This window comes from Candoia aspera, chromosome 5, assembly GCF_035149785.1.
Source record: "Candoia aspera isolate rCanAsp1 chromosome 5, rCanAsp1.hap2, whole genome shotgun sequence".
Taxonomy (NCBI): Eukaryota; Metazoa; Chordata; class Lepidosauria; order Squamata; family Boidae; genus Candoia; species Candoia aspera.
Window position 1 is genome coordinate 113,629,391 of NC_086157.1, and position 14,989 is coordinate 113,644,379.

Here is a 14,989-nt window from a genome sequence, read left to right on the forward strand (position 1 = left end):
CTACAGTGACGATGGTCAAAACGACTTAACAGTATCAGTGGAAATGCAGTTCTTCCCTCTTTTCTTTAATTGCTGTAACCCACCGGACCCCATTCAGCCAAGGAGATGGGTGGCAAAACAAGCCATAATGTTTCACGAAAGATTGCCGGGTGCAAATAAGTCCACGCTCACACACACGCCTGCACATTCCCTGTTATTTGGATTGGTTTGAAACAAGCTGTATCAAGCTCAAGCAACAATTAAAAAAAATAGAGCAGCTTTTCTCTCGTTTCGCAGTGAACCTTCAGGGGAGGATGAGCTAAGTCACTCATGTAAAACCACACGGAGGGTCTAACCAGCTGGGGTTAACGCCAAAACCGGAGCCCCCTTACCTCGGCTTTGCGAATGTTCTCCCTGGTTTCGTCTATCTTCTGCTCTAGCTCTGCTCGGCTCTGTTCGGTCGCCACTGGCCCGTGGCATTCCAGCTCATCCAGAGTCTGCCGTAAACAGGAGCAGTAGAACATTTCGAGCTTAGAGAAATCCGGCAGCCGACTTTGGAAGGGATTCAAAAATCTTTCACTTGTTAAACTTGTACTCCCTTTCCCTAGGAGTTCAGGATAGGTGCAGAATGTTCCTCTCCCCCATTTTTCCCACAACAGCAGCCCCGTGAGGCAGGCTGGGCTGGGAGAGAGGGCAGTCCCAGAGTTACCCAGGAACCTTCCATGGCAGAGAGGGGATTAGAACTCAGGTCTTCCCAGTCTCGATCTTGGTAGGTAGGCTGGGCGGGGAGTGAATGATGAGGACCAAAGTCATCCTTAGCTTTCATGGCTAATCAGGGTTTGAACGGGGATCTCCGCTCTCCTAGTCAAACATTTTAACCGCAGCACCATGCTGGCTCTCCACACTGACTTCCTCAGCCTGGCGCCTTGCATATATATTGGATTTCAAATCCCACCCTCACCTGCCAGCACCGACTCCGAATTTCAATTTCAACTCACCCGCTGACTGTGGACGATGTTTTTGTGCTCGCGTGCTACGCGGGTAGCCCACTTTCTGGCTTCCTTGTTCAAGCTGTGCTCTTCAGTTGTCCCCGTCTCAGATTCCAGTTGCCGACTCTGAAATACAGACACGCAAAACGAGAAGACTGTGAAGGGGCGGATTTCTTGGACAAAATCCCTCTGCCCATTCCAGAATCACCTGGATCCCTCGCCCCCACCGTGCCCTGGAACTCTAAACAAAGGCTTTTCCCAGTTTCTTGCTATATGCAGTTATGAATAACAAGACGATGTCAAACACAGGAAAAGCCCTGTTTGTCCATGACCTTGGTGACTGGAAAAGGAGGAGGGGAGTAGAGAGGAAAACTGGAAAGCTGAACAGTTTGTTCTTTATTCTTTTTGAAAACAAGCTGGAGAAAGAAGAAAAAAGAAAAGAAAAGAAAAGAAAAGAAAAGAGCGAACTTGCACAATTAAAGATAGCTTCCTTTTAATCCAACGAAGAGGACTGTGACTTGTTAACGAGCAATTTTTGAAGCCGAAGAACACAGAACAGATACAATGCCATCGGCAAAAAGGTAATTTGGGGCAGCATTAATGCTCAGAGTTTTAATCTATTTGTTTTGCACGGCATTTGCCAAAAAGTCCCTATTTTACGACCAACAATAGATCGGTGAACGTCTAAACAACAGAAATGGTTTCAGAGAAACTTTTAATACTTACCAACCCAGACCATGCATTTACCCAAAAGAAAGTGTTTTTTATCCCCCCCCCACGTCCCATAACTACTCCCAACCATCAAGCACATGCAATGGATTATTTGTGTGCAGCTTGGGAGAGGTTGGTTCTCACATCACGACTCCATTCACAGGAATCGGCACATTGAAAAAGGCCCAATGATGGGACAACCATCTTTTGCAAATGAGCTTGAAAGCCTACAAAAAGGAAGGGAGGTTTTGGAAGAAAGAGGGGAGAGGGATATAACAAGGGGAGAAGCATTCAAACCCAAATCCCTGCACATCCAAAAAATGGAACAAAAACTTCAAAGGGCAGAAGCAAAGCAACACTGGGGAAGTAAGATCTGTTTCATGACAGCAAGTTCTTGCAGCCGAAAAAAGTAGAAAGCCAAACCTCCCGTCCTAATAATTTTTGGCTTCTTTCTTCTTTTTGCCAGCAAACTATCTTGCACAGGCAGGTATAAAATATGTCCTAGAACAGAAGAGTAACATTTCACACCTACACCTGTTCTCTGTAGGGTTTAGTTCTTCATACGGTGCACGAATAAGCCCCTTCTCTTTAAAGCATCTACAGAAAATCCCCACCTCTCCTGCGTGCAGCTGTGCCCCCCTGGGGGAGCCTGACCCCCAGAGAAAAGATGTCCCACTTTTCAGTGCCAATAAGCTTTCGGGAGCTCTGATCTTTCTTCTGCTATCAAAGACGGCCCTTGTTGGGGATTGATGACTGCGTTATCAAAACGGTGAATGGGTATTTCTAAAATTCTGTAAAGCGCCCTTGAGTTTCAGGATGGTCAGTGGGGCATATACACGCTCACATAAACTTATCACTTAATATGTGCAAACTCACTGTCCATCCCAATACCTTCTACCTCTTTGTTGGTCAACCCAGTTTGGAGAACATTTCTGAGCAACCAAATCTTTTCCCGCCTCAGGGTGGGGTCTTAGAGAGGGATACTTATCAACAGCCTTGTTGTACAAAATTCCTTATTCAGTTTGATATCCTGACTTTGTTAATACGGCATTACAAACGTCAATATGGTTTCAAAAAATCCAGGGATCCCTGTGTGAAGAATTACAAAGGTATTAAGCATGGTGCTCAGCAAACAAAAGATCTGAAAGACAGTGTGATCCCAGATTTACTTGGATCGCTGAAATATTTTGGTTTTCCATTTATGAGCTGGCTAACAAGTAACAGTGTTATTTGGTCAAGGTTTTATGATGTTTTCAAAAACTAGGCTGAATTATTTCTTATGTGTCCTATGTTATTGTTTTCTGTTTTCCCCTTTTTATTCCCTCTTTTTGCCTTCTCTTTCCTTTTTCTGTATTAAAGCAACAAAAATAGTAAAAACCTAACACCTGGATAAACAATGACTTATCGCTGCTTTAAAAATCATCACATAGCAGAGGAGAAGAGAGTATATTGCCGCTAAAGGCTGTGGATTTTAGTGTCGATCAAAGCATTTGGCATGGAAAAGGGCTCAGAAAACTTTCGGAGTCTTCGTCCAAAATATTTGGAGGGGACCAGGCTGCACCTTTCTGGCAAAAGATATGCTGTTGGTTTTAATAGTAACATGCTTTTTACTATATCTGTGTAAAAATTACACTGGGTCTTGCCTTTGAAATAAAAATGAATGACAGTAATGAACTGGCAAAGGAGTGGTTGCTTCAACAAAGCCAATAAAGAGTCTGTGCAACCCAACCCAACAATAAATTGGTGATTAGCAGGAATTCCTGTTCGCAATATCCTACAGTTGTGTCTAAATCCAATTTGCTACAGTGAATTAGACTTTGCGAGGGCATTAAACTTCAGTCAGACGATGAAGCATCCCCTACTTTAAAAGGAAAATGTCTTTGTTCCTAAGATCACCCTAATGGCTCTACTTCTTGACATGGACAAGATGCCTTGATTTCTACAACTGACTCTTCCCCCTACCTGACAACCATACTATCTAGAACCGCAAAATTCAGAAATTCTAACACTATTCCAAAGCTCTCACTTTTGGCTATTGGCTCAGACAGTCTTTGGTGCTACCCACCAGAATTCCACAAGAAAGTTGTGTTAGTGGAAAGGGCAGCAACATTTCCAATTCATTCCCAACAGAGGAAAACATGCCTTCCCCCAGCCGAACCTGGACAGATAAATGAGAGGCTGGTAAACTGTGCTAATTATAAATTCATTTTCGACCTCAAGACGCCCAGCTTGATTTACAGCGAAAGCACTGTGAAGTGTTTAAAGTGGGCTTTTAAAAAGTCTACAGTCTTCTAAAAGCTAAACTGAACAGTCACATGGATTGGTAGGTAACAGGCCTCTTTGCGGGACATCTTGAAAGAAGGGGGTTGGTAAACAGTGGGAGAGCAGGGATGTCTTCAAAAGCTGGTGGAACAGCCACTGATTTAAGGGTGAATAAAGCAGGCGTTGGGTTGTTACCACATGAAGCGTTTTCCTAACATTCCAGAAGCAACCATTAGCAGGGATGGAGATCCTGGTGGCCTTCCAGATGTTGCTGCAGTAGCTAATGGCAAGGAATGTGGGAAGCTGGAGGACAGCAACATCTGGAGGGTCCGAGGTGTCATACCTTAGGGTTAGTACAGTATTTCCCAACCTGGGTGCCCTTGTAATGTGTAGACTTCAATTTCCAGAATTCTCCAGACAACACGACCCATTGTTGAGAAATCTAGGAGTTGAAATCCACACATCTGGAAGTTGCCCGGATTGGGAAACACATTTTTGTTGGAGAGAAAGTTGGCTACTTGATGGATGAGCATTACCTACTGGAAAAGTAGGTGGAAGCTGTGGCCAGGAGGGCCTTTGCCCAGCTCCACTTGCTGCGTCAGTTGCAGACTCCCCCAGAACAGGATGCACTGAGAATGCTCGCATGCGCCCTTGTCACCTCTCGCTTGGACTACTGTAATTTCCTCTGTGTGGCGCTGCTGAAAAACTTCAGCTGGTGCAAACTGCAACTGCCCATATGTTTAGCAGTCAGTCTGGAATAGTGCTATGTCACACTGCTGCCAAGGGAGCTGTGCTGGCTACTGGTTTTGCCAGCAAGCCTGGAATGGGAGGGAGAATAGCCATACCTGGGGATGGGTAGCGCCCTAGAGTGATTTTCGATGGACCTATTACTCTCACGGACTGATAAGAACTCTCAGCCATCTGGACTCCATCACATTTTATTTTGGTGTATTTATTGTATTTGTAACTGTTTTGATTTTAATTTCGTTTTTATTGTAAACTGCCCAGAGTCCCTCCTTGGGAGGGAGATGGGTGGTGATAAAGTTTGATAAATAAATACAAATAAATACAATAAATTCAAGGCGTTGGTCACTACCTATGAAGCTCTACCTGGCTCTGAGCGGGATTTGCCTCAATCCAGACAAGTAGAGAAGGCCTGCTGAAGGTCCCCACTGGTCAATGGGCGTGGCAGGAGGGGCCATGGAGGCGGCTATTCTCCGTGGGGATTTCCCCCTGTGGAACGGCTTGCCCTCCAAGGGAAAGGGTGGCTCCTACTGACATGGTCTTCTGGACACTTGTCAGGATCGCTCTCCCCAAAGGTCTTTGGGGATTCAGTTTCATCTGAGGGAGCCAAGGCACCAGCATTTGAAGTTATTATTACTATTTGATTATAGTAGCACAGTATTTTACTCAGATGGTGTTACTGTGCTATTGCGTTTATCAACTGCATACCTCTTCAATCTGTTCAGCTGTCATAGACTTCAAACTGAGTAGTTGGAAGACATACAAACCATGAGCTAGTTTTTATAAACAGTAAACAAACTGGTAGGCCCTTAAATGGGTTGCACAGTTAAACAAGCAAAAATGCCTGCAAAAAGACATGGAACAGGTGGGCTTCCATCTGGAGTCTGAGGTGGTACAAGCCCAGTTTCTGATTTGTATTTCCTAACTGGGCAACTTTAAGACATGTGGACTTCAACTCCCAGAATTCGTGCTGGCTGGGGAATTCTGGGAGTTGAAGTCTACATGTTTTAAAATTGTCAGGTTTGAGAAACACCGATTTTAGCATCTCCAGACTCTACTCATCAACATATTAGACAGAGGGACAAAATATTAGGCAAAACTAAAAGCTTGGAATTCAACCTTGGGAGAATTATTCACAAGGAAATGGATTTTCTCACCTATCTTCCCAGAAGTACAAAATCTGGGAGAGAAACAGCAGCTGACCTGTGGGTTTAAAAAAAAAAAAAACCTAGAAAACTCTGAACAGAAACAAGCATTTATTGCTTGCCAAGCACCCAGGCAATTAAAACAAAACTTCGTAGCCATTGCTTTGGAAAGATATGAAGTGAGGCTTCTGTGGAGTTTGCTGAAGCCCATCCACATTTGTGATCCAACAGTTGAGGGGGAGGGTGTGAGTGATTTATAATTCATAAAATTCTGCCACTTAAAAGGGGGCTGTTGAATTTATTGCCCTGCATGGTTTTCTTCTCACTTTGAATCTTAATTTTTTTTAATGAATTCTTTTGTTTTTTTTAAGCTTCTGGACACTTGCTGAATTCTCCACCCCCACCCCCCGTCCCCCAAAAAAGAACACAGGGGGATAATGTATTCTTCGGTTAACAATAGAAAAAACAGCAAAAACATATAAAAGACTCTGGCCTTTCTCTTTTCTGTGCAGACAAGCCAACTATCACAGCAGCTGTGTTAGGATCTAGGATTTTTCACAGGCAGGACATTGAGGTTTAAATGGAAGCGGAAGAAAGCATCTTTGAAAGGAGGTTGGCTCACATCTCGGGGCTCCACTGTCTGAGGATAAATGTAAAGATAAAAAAGCTCTTTTTTTTGTCCATGAGTGTGTTCACAACCTTGTTGATCCAACAGAATGGAGTGACTCATGCCCTCTTACAAATAAGCCTACTTAATAAGACTATTTTGGGTTCCTTCTTATCTAGCTGTTATCTGCTAAAGAGTTCTGTAGAATTTAAAAGGAAGTATAGGAAAATTCTCCCTTTTTTTCCAAATCACATTTTTCCTTTGTTGCAATGCTTCTAAAAAATAACGGTTTCAAGGAATGGGGAAGTGAAAGTATTTTATACAGTTCAACTTAGAGACTGACAGAAACTCAATTACAACTTAATATATTCTAGCAAAAGAATGGATCACAGCTTCCAGCCTGATTTGAAATGAGTCATCACTCATCAAGAAGACATTGAGGAATGTTCATTTGAAACCAAGAAGATCTTGTCAACGGTATATAAAACACACTATATATAAGTTCTTCTGAAAAACTCCGAGATAATTTGGGATCAGAAACTGTAAATCTCACTGGAACTTTTTGGGGCAAAGAATTCCTTCTCACATTTTTATTTATTTCAATTTTATTTATTTATATTTCAAATTTAGTCACCACCCATCTCAGTGACTCTAAGAGTGACTCTAAATGTATTTTATCATGTTATCGAGGCCTGATCATAAAGTCAATTCTTAGGTAGCGCTCTGCTCCACTAAAATTTGTCTATATATATGCATAGATTGTATCGGTAGTTGGTTCTTATCACCATCTTTGATGACAAGGCTTAATTAGGCTCATTTTGAACTAAAACATATAATGAACTTGGAAGTATCACTAAAGAAGCTTTTACAATGAATCCTGTTGTTTGTTCATACTTCCTTCCTTCCATACATATACATATACATATACATACAAAATAAACATACACAAAAAAATTAATCCTTCTTGTAACTGCAAAGAGCTGGAAAACTCAAGATAGGTCTTTCAGCTGGACTACTATTTTTAAAACTATTTTTAAATAGTTTTTTCCCTATTTTGGGGGGGAAAAAACAATGCACTATAAAGTTTTGAACAGTCCCCCAATGAAGGACAAATTTTCAGATTTGATCACCACTAACAGTTAAAAGAGTGCAAAATGTTTCAAATTCAAAACACACCCTTTTGATCAAAATGCTTTGTTACAAGTCTAAAACGGCTGTTAAAATTGCAGCACGGGCTGTCTTGAGTATTTGGGAACTGTTTCAAGCTCCGACCAACTTTGCTTCAAATGTGAAACCCTGTTTTGAGCTTAATATGCCTCTAAAACATTCAAGATGCCTATTTCAACCACAAAATAGGACACCTTAAAGTGAAGTGGACTATTTAAAATTCAGACTGGTCTGAATGTGACGGTGTTACATAAGCCTGTTAACATCTCTCTGTTATTAGGTTACCCTTCTCTGAATAAACATTCTGGATAGAAATGGTGAATATGGAGATTTAAAAGGTTTGCATTTCTCCTTTAAATCACACATGTAAGTTTATCTTACGTTCCTATTCCTTCTGTTTTCATTTGCTTTTGTTTTTTTGGTTCCTTTTAAATTTTTCCTTATAAAATATTTAGTTCAACAGAAAGGCAGAAAGAAAAAAACAGGGGATTCAATCCACAATCAAACATACTTGTGCTATACTTTCCCCTTGTGTTTATTGTTGTTTTTCCCTTTCCTTCTTTACCAATACTACTTCGTTTTTTCTTTTTTTAAACTGTATCTTTAAAAACCCAAGAAAATGGTGCGCAGGAATACGGGACTATTTTCAACAAAGGCCAACTATGATTTTTCCAGGCTTGAGAAGACTCATCAGTTCTCAGAAGTCTTTCAAGACTGCCACCCTCTTATGGGGAAGGGTTTTAGGCAAACGTCGTCAAACAAGTTATGCTTTTGCAGTGCACGGACTCCCCATCAGTGATGGTGGAGCTCATTCCCCCAGCTGGCCTCCTTCACTTTCTAAGCATACCTGGGAACCTTCTGGGTGAGTTGCAATGGTAGCTCCCAAATTCCAGCAATGGCTGTGTTCCAGCAATGGAATTCTGGGAGTTGTAGTTCCATCCTATTGGAGGACCTTCGTGTCAGGAAAGGTTGCACTAAGCAAGCCACTGATGTCTTGGGTCCTGGATGTGAGACCCCCAAGAGCCTGCTAAGGGCCTGCACGCAAGTCAGAGGAATCGCACTTCCCTTGGGAAGGCCACCTCTGTCAAGGAAGTAACTCATTCAACCCTCGGACCAATCCACCCCAGGCGTGAGCTGAGCAGGGTAACAGTGCCTGTGGAAGATCCAGAATCACCGCCCAAGGGAATTGCCCAGGCACAAACAAGGAATTCAAGAGAGGCCTGCTAATTTCAAAATCACAAGCAGCTGAAAAAGTGGCTTAAGCGACACAAGGGACGCTGCTTCAAAAACTCAAACCCAATACGCCAGGCACGTGCCGAGCTTGATGCTCTGTTCTACTGATTCCTGCTTACGTCAGTGAGACAGCCACAGCTTGATTTTTTTAAAAATGGTTAAGATACTTCACAGCTCTGTGATCTACCTTCCCCAACCTGGTAGGAGGAGAACTGTGTTAGTCTATGGGGGCAAGAAATCAGAAGGGGTCTGATAACACCTTTGCATTTGATGAAGTGAGCTTATGCCTTTTAATAAAATGTGTTACTCGGAAAAGGGGCTACCAGACCCCTCCTTGTTTTCTTCCCCAACCTAATGTCCTGCAGAGAGACGTGATGAAGCTGCAGCTGTCAGAATTCCAGCCAACATGGCGGACTAGGAATTCCAGTAGATGCGACACATTTCTCTACATGCCAGAAGGTTGGGCAAGCTACTGCAGATCAGCTTATGTCTGAACAGCCAAAGAAATAATACAGAAATGATCAGCTACAATATAGTGGCCAATGAAGGAAACTGCTGAAATCTTGTCTTCTTCTCCTGTGTTAGTCAGCATGGAAGAAGGCCATCACAGCCTCCTTTGCTTGTCTCAATCATCCCTGGGCCCTCAAACTGGTCAGAACATGAGGAAATCACAAAACCAAACCAGGTTTTTTAGCAGTTCCAACCAGTGCTCTACAATTTCAAAGTTTTAGTAGACGGGGTAGAGTGGATGGGGCTGAGTTACTGTAAAAAAAAAAAAAAAAAAGCCTTAAAGTCCACCCCCACCTCCAATCTACAGAAGGTCATTTAATACTGTAGGCAGAAAATCAACCAAAACAGGAAAGAAAAACTTCGAAATGTTTGTGTAAGCTCTTTGGAACATTTATCTTGCCAACATACATGGTTGTTTATTGCATTTTCTCACAGGATCACATGCTGCTTAAGGAAGGGGCCCCTATTTCCAACCAGGAAACATAAAAAGCTAGCGAATTTCCTATCTCATTTGGCCAGGCTCTTGCAAATATGCTCATCTCTGCATTATTGGGCATAATAATAAATTTTCTCTGGGTTGCATTTTGGGCACCTCTAGCTTCAAGTTCATCCTTCGTGAATTAGCTGCGTGTCTTCATGATGAGACTCACCCTAGCGGCATCTATTTTTTGTGAAATTTTGTAAAATTCCTTCTCCAGCTACTTTGCTATACTGACAGCACTCACAGTTCCTGCTGGAAGTTCCTACATTTAGGATTCTCTGTTTCCCTCACCTGTGCCCTCACATCTTCTTTCCTCCATCTATCATTCCTGGCATCCTTAATCCCAAATCCTGATACGTTTGTACTGTACTGGGTTAGGGACCTCTTATACTTCCTTTCTCTGTATCTTCTACACCAGTTTTTCAATCTTGGCAACTTTAAGACGTGTGGACTTCAACTCCCAGAATTCCCCAGCCAGCAAGGCTGGCTGGGGAATTCTGGGAGTTGAAGTCCACACGTCTTAAAGTTGCTGAGGTTGGAAAACACTGTCCTACACAGATGTTCTCATCCAATCTCAGCATTTCACTCCGTTTTTTGCTCACTATTTGTCCCTTTCTGTTACCTGCAATGCTTCCTACCCCTGCCTCCCACAGGGAGGCTCATGATAAGGGCCTGTCTTCTTCCTAAGCCCACTGCTTCCTTTTCATTCTTTTGGTTCCTGAGCAGAATCTCTCTCTATATTTAATGATCGGCACTTAAGTCAAGTTTTTAATGCAAAGTTGCACATAAGTGTTCAAAATGAACCAATATTTTACTGAAGATGCAGGCACAGCGCCAGTCAAGCCGTTAAGGTGATTGTTCAGCCATTGTCTTGCCTTGGTCAAGTCCCCTCCAAACATCCAACTCCTCACCTTGGAAACACGCTTAATCATCGAGCACAGAAAAGTGACAATTTCACCGATTAATAACTGTAAATGTTAAATCACAATGGTGGACCTTTGTCCCCAAAAGTCTGCATCCTAGTGAGGTGCGCTAAAATGTCTATGAAGAAGCATTTGACGTTACGCTATTTGTTCAACTGCAGTAAAAATTCTTCCTGTAGAGAAATCAGTTTTATTTAGTTCATGTCAGCAGATTATGCAGCCACAGATTTCCACAACCAATGTGTAATGCACAGCTTGCCCAATGAAAATAATCATGCATATTCCATGGAAACCAAACAAGCAACTTCCTGGACAGTGCTGACACAAAATGAAATGGAGTGGCCAAATGCATAACAGTTCTTCATTCCTGCTTCCTAGAAATAACACCATTAACCTGCTTGGAAAAGACAGCATAACAAATTCCCGGTTCCGAACACTTCCCCAGAAGAAAGGCTCGCGGAATGAAATAAAGTATCGAAGCTGAAAACGTTAGTTATATAGCTTTTAAAAAATAAGGATCTCATTATGAGTCCTTGTGTCTAGTTTTGATAAGTCAAAGCAAGCAATAATTATTTTGTTAATCTGAAGTTTAGTAAGGAACTCAAGTCCTTCAAATGTTTCAAACTGAATTCTTGCTGTGAGGATGATCTCGTATCTTGATATGTTTGTACTGTACTGATTTAAGGACCTCTTACACTTCCGTTCTCTGCATCTCCTACACAGTGTTTTTCAACTTTGGCAACTTTAAGACGTGTGAACTTCAACTGGCTGGCTGGGGGATTCTGGGAGTTGAAGTCCACACGTCTTAATGTTGCCGAGGCTGAAAAACACTATCCTACAGAAATGATCTCATCCAACCTCAGCATTTCACCTGGACCCTGAAAATGCTAGGACTTTTTGCACAGGCCCTTTATCTGAAGAGGTTTAGAAGGACAGTCCAATGGGAAACTCCATGTTCTAGTAAATGTGCTGAATCCATCACACTTTGAGGACAGCCTTTTTCCAATACTTTGTGGGCTCCTTTGGCCCTGTATTTTACTTCTGCCTTTCTTAAATGACCTGGCACTTACATTTTCTAGATGGTAGACCAAAAACATGTCCATACATATGAGTGGGTGCACCCAGATATAAAAACATCATACAGTAATTTCCCCCCCAAAGGTACCTTTTTTGTTAAGATGCCATTCTCTTTATTTTAATATTACTTGAATACTTTTGATGTGGGGTTGCTTTTATTTTTGATGCCTTGGATACTTTAAAGCTAAGTCAGAAAGTTGGCAGAACTGAACCATCTTTTTTTTAAAAAAAGAAACAGGAGTATGGTGATACACTTACGAATCTGCTAACAGGCTCATCATTTAAGACGAAGGCTAATCGAGTATCAGAAATATCAACAGCCTTCCAATTCTTTCCGAATCCCACGTGATTGAAAATGAGGTATTGTGTGCACGGAAATGTAAGGAAGAATCAGAAAATCAACACAAGATAGCTTTGGGAAAGCGAATTTAGAGTTTTTAACATGTTATGCATTTGGGGGCCACTCAGGCATGGAAGCAAACTGGGTCATAACATTTGGTGCAACATGCATGAGAACAAAACCGCGGTATATTAAGGGTGAGAGCAGGTGATGCCATATACCTCCACTAAGGTCATTCTCAGAGCACTGACAAGGGAGGGCTCAATATCCACCAGCTGAACGGCACTAAAACTCTGAATGTCAAAAATTGCACAAGGACAACACACACACAAACACACACACACAAACACACACACACAACACAGTTAGAACTGCAAGGCAAACACAGGTAAATACGGTTAGTCAAAGAAAACGCAACCCACTTCCTTTCATATATCCTTGGACTTGGCGTAAACAATTTGCAGGCGAAGTCAGATAGATCACAGGGCCTTATCTTTCGGGAGGGAGGAAGAAGTCAAAATTATAGCATTTGAAATTCAAGGGCGAGTTTGTGGTTCATAACAAGGCCACCCATGTTTTATCTGACTTTCCTCAAATGCGGCACTGAAGTCAGCTGGCTAAGTCCCACCCACTCACCCCTTTCTCTTTGGGCTAAGTACAGCTTTCCAGAAGCTGTGAAGAAAAGTGTCCTTTAAAACTTATTCTTGCTTTAAATTGGTGCTTTCTATCTCTCAGAAGTAAAACCACACCCAGAAAATCACTATTTTTAAGCCACTGAGTGAAACAGATCAAGCACAACAGCCATGAACCCTTGCAAGTATTTGGAGAGTTAAATCTTTAAATATAAATTAGAGATTAATCCTTCGAAACAAAGCACCAATAATCACTTTTTTTATGGTTAGTAAGTTTTTAGTCAACCTTTTCTGATTTATGAATCACGCCCAACGTAAACGAATTCCAAAGCTCTAGTGAGGCTCCAGAATGCAGAACAAAGCAATAACCTGGGAATTAGCTGCATACACACGCAAGTGACTAATCAGAGGAATGACTGCTTTGATGCTAAATTATATTATCAGTTAGAAAACTGAATTAAGCGTAAACCAATTTACTTCTTTTCCCATTGGGTACACAAGATGGCTAGCCATCTGAAATAAAACCTGAGAAAAAGAGCTAGAATTATCACTACTTCAGTTCAAAAGGCCCAGTTAAAGAGGGGGCTAAAGGCCAACCTTGAGGGAGTGCACCCCATCAGTGGGGGAAAGAGAGAGGCACTCTACCACAGAGGGGCCCTCCCAGATGGGCTTCTGAGCACGTGGGCTAAGGCTGCTCCGCTGCTCTCAGTGACCAGATAGGTTTAGGGTGAGCTGGGATGCCCACAGGGGGCAGCCAAAATCTGCAAAAGGGGCAGGTTGGACCCTCCTCCTGGACACCCCAGATGGCATGGAGGGAGGTCCCTATCCTCATAGAGGGCAGAAGTGCAGACGACCAGAAGAATCAACAAGCTTTACCTTTGACTGTATTTGTCCCTAAGCACGTTTTCTACCTGCCGGGGTTACATTTTTTTTCTACTCTGCCACTGCGTGACATGCAGAGGACTGCACTCTGAAAAAGGCAGAGGATGAACCAGGATGAATCCAGGCACTGAATTATTTCGCTTACATTCCAAGTCAATTCATATGAAATCCAAGTCAGGCAAGGACTCCTACCTATGTAGGTAATAATATGCCAAGAACTTTTGGAGGTCTCTGGGGGTCTTCAGGGGCCACTGGAGATCCCAGAGTCTCCAACAATACATGTTCTTCTTTGTGCAAAAACAGCCAGAGCCTGTTGCATCTTCTGTGGGGTATTCACTCCAGGGAATGTGAAATTTTATACTTTCCTTGGCATCCGTAACTTCTGTCTGTCTGATCTGCACAGGTTTGTGATATGTCAATGGGAGTGATTGCTACTGCCTCTAGTCAGCTAGGGCTCTATGCACCCAGGAAACCCAACGCCAGGTAATGAAAATGCACTGGGAGACGGGGGTGGGAGTAGGATTGGCTGGCAGGAGGCTAGTCTCCCAATATGGTAGCCTCAAAGAACTCCACAGTTTGGGCTGTTGCTCAAAGCAAAGCGAGGTGGCTTGATGTCTGCTGCACTTAAGGGGGTTCGAGCATTTCTGACTCTGGGACACACTGTAGCCCAGAGTTCCAGGTATGCTGCAGAGAGATGCGCAAGCGGGAAACATTCACACTGCCTAGGAGCACAGTCCTTCCTGCAAAGCAGCTTCCCACCCTGGGTGACCGTCAGACTGCTGCATCTCGATTCCCATACTCGTCTGCTGGCCGGGCTGGCTGGGTGATTAGAGGAACTGAAATTCAAAGCATCTACAAAGCACCAGGCTGGGAAAGCCCATTATAGAAGTTTGGGGTTTACAGTCCTTTCCCTCATCCTCACGCAAAGGGTTGCATAAAGCAGTTTCTTGTTCTACTTGCAGAATGGACTCTTTCGATGGCAGCCCTCTGAAAACACACACCCGAAAAAGGAAGCTAAGATGTACAGTATTATTTTAAAACGTTCTTACGGTGTCACTGTCACAGGGCTGGAACTGGAACGACTGTGGCTTATGAAACACAGAATTTTCTTGTAAGAACAGCTGAAAATTGTAATCTCGCACTACCTGAAAGAGAAAACATCCATGTTTACAGTTATGTCATGAATATTAAATGATATAGTGCTAAAATTATTAAGGCAATACATTTCTACAATGGTATTGCATACAGGTAGTCCTCACTTAACAACCATTCGTTTAGTGGCAGTTCGGATTTATGATGGTGCTGGA

General features: G+C 42.6%; 1 protein-coding gene across 1 annotated transcript in view; it reads right to left on the reverse strand.

Moving 5' to 3' along the window:
• Positions 1 to 14,989, reverse strand: part of FCHSD2 (FCH and double SH3 domains 2) — a 161,250-nt gene that overhangs the window by 29,535 nt on the left and 116,726 nt on the right. The window contains exons 10-12 of the mRNA XM_063305977.1: positions 14,732 to 14,827; positions 978 to 1,094; positions 372 to 476 (exon numbers count right to left, since the gene is read on the reverse strand). Of these exons, the coding sequence (XP_063162047.1) occupies positions 372 to 476; positions 978 to 1,094; positions 14,732 to 14,827 (318 nt within the window). The remainder of the gene's footprint in view (positions 1 to 371; positions 477 to 977; positions 1,095 to 14,731; positions 14,828 to 14,989) is intronic.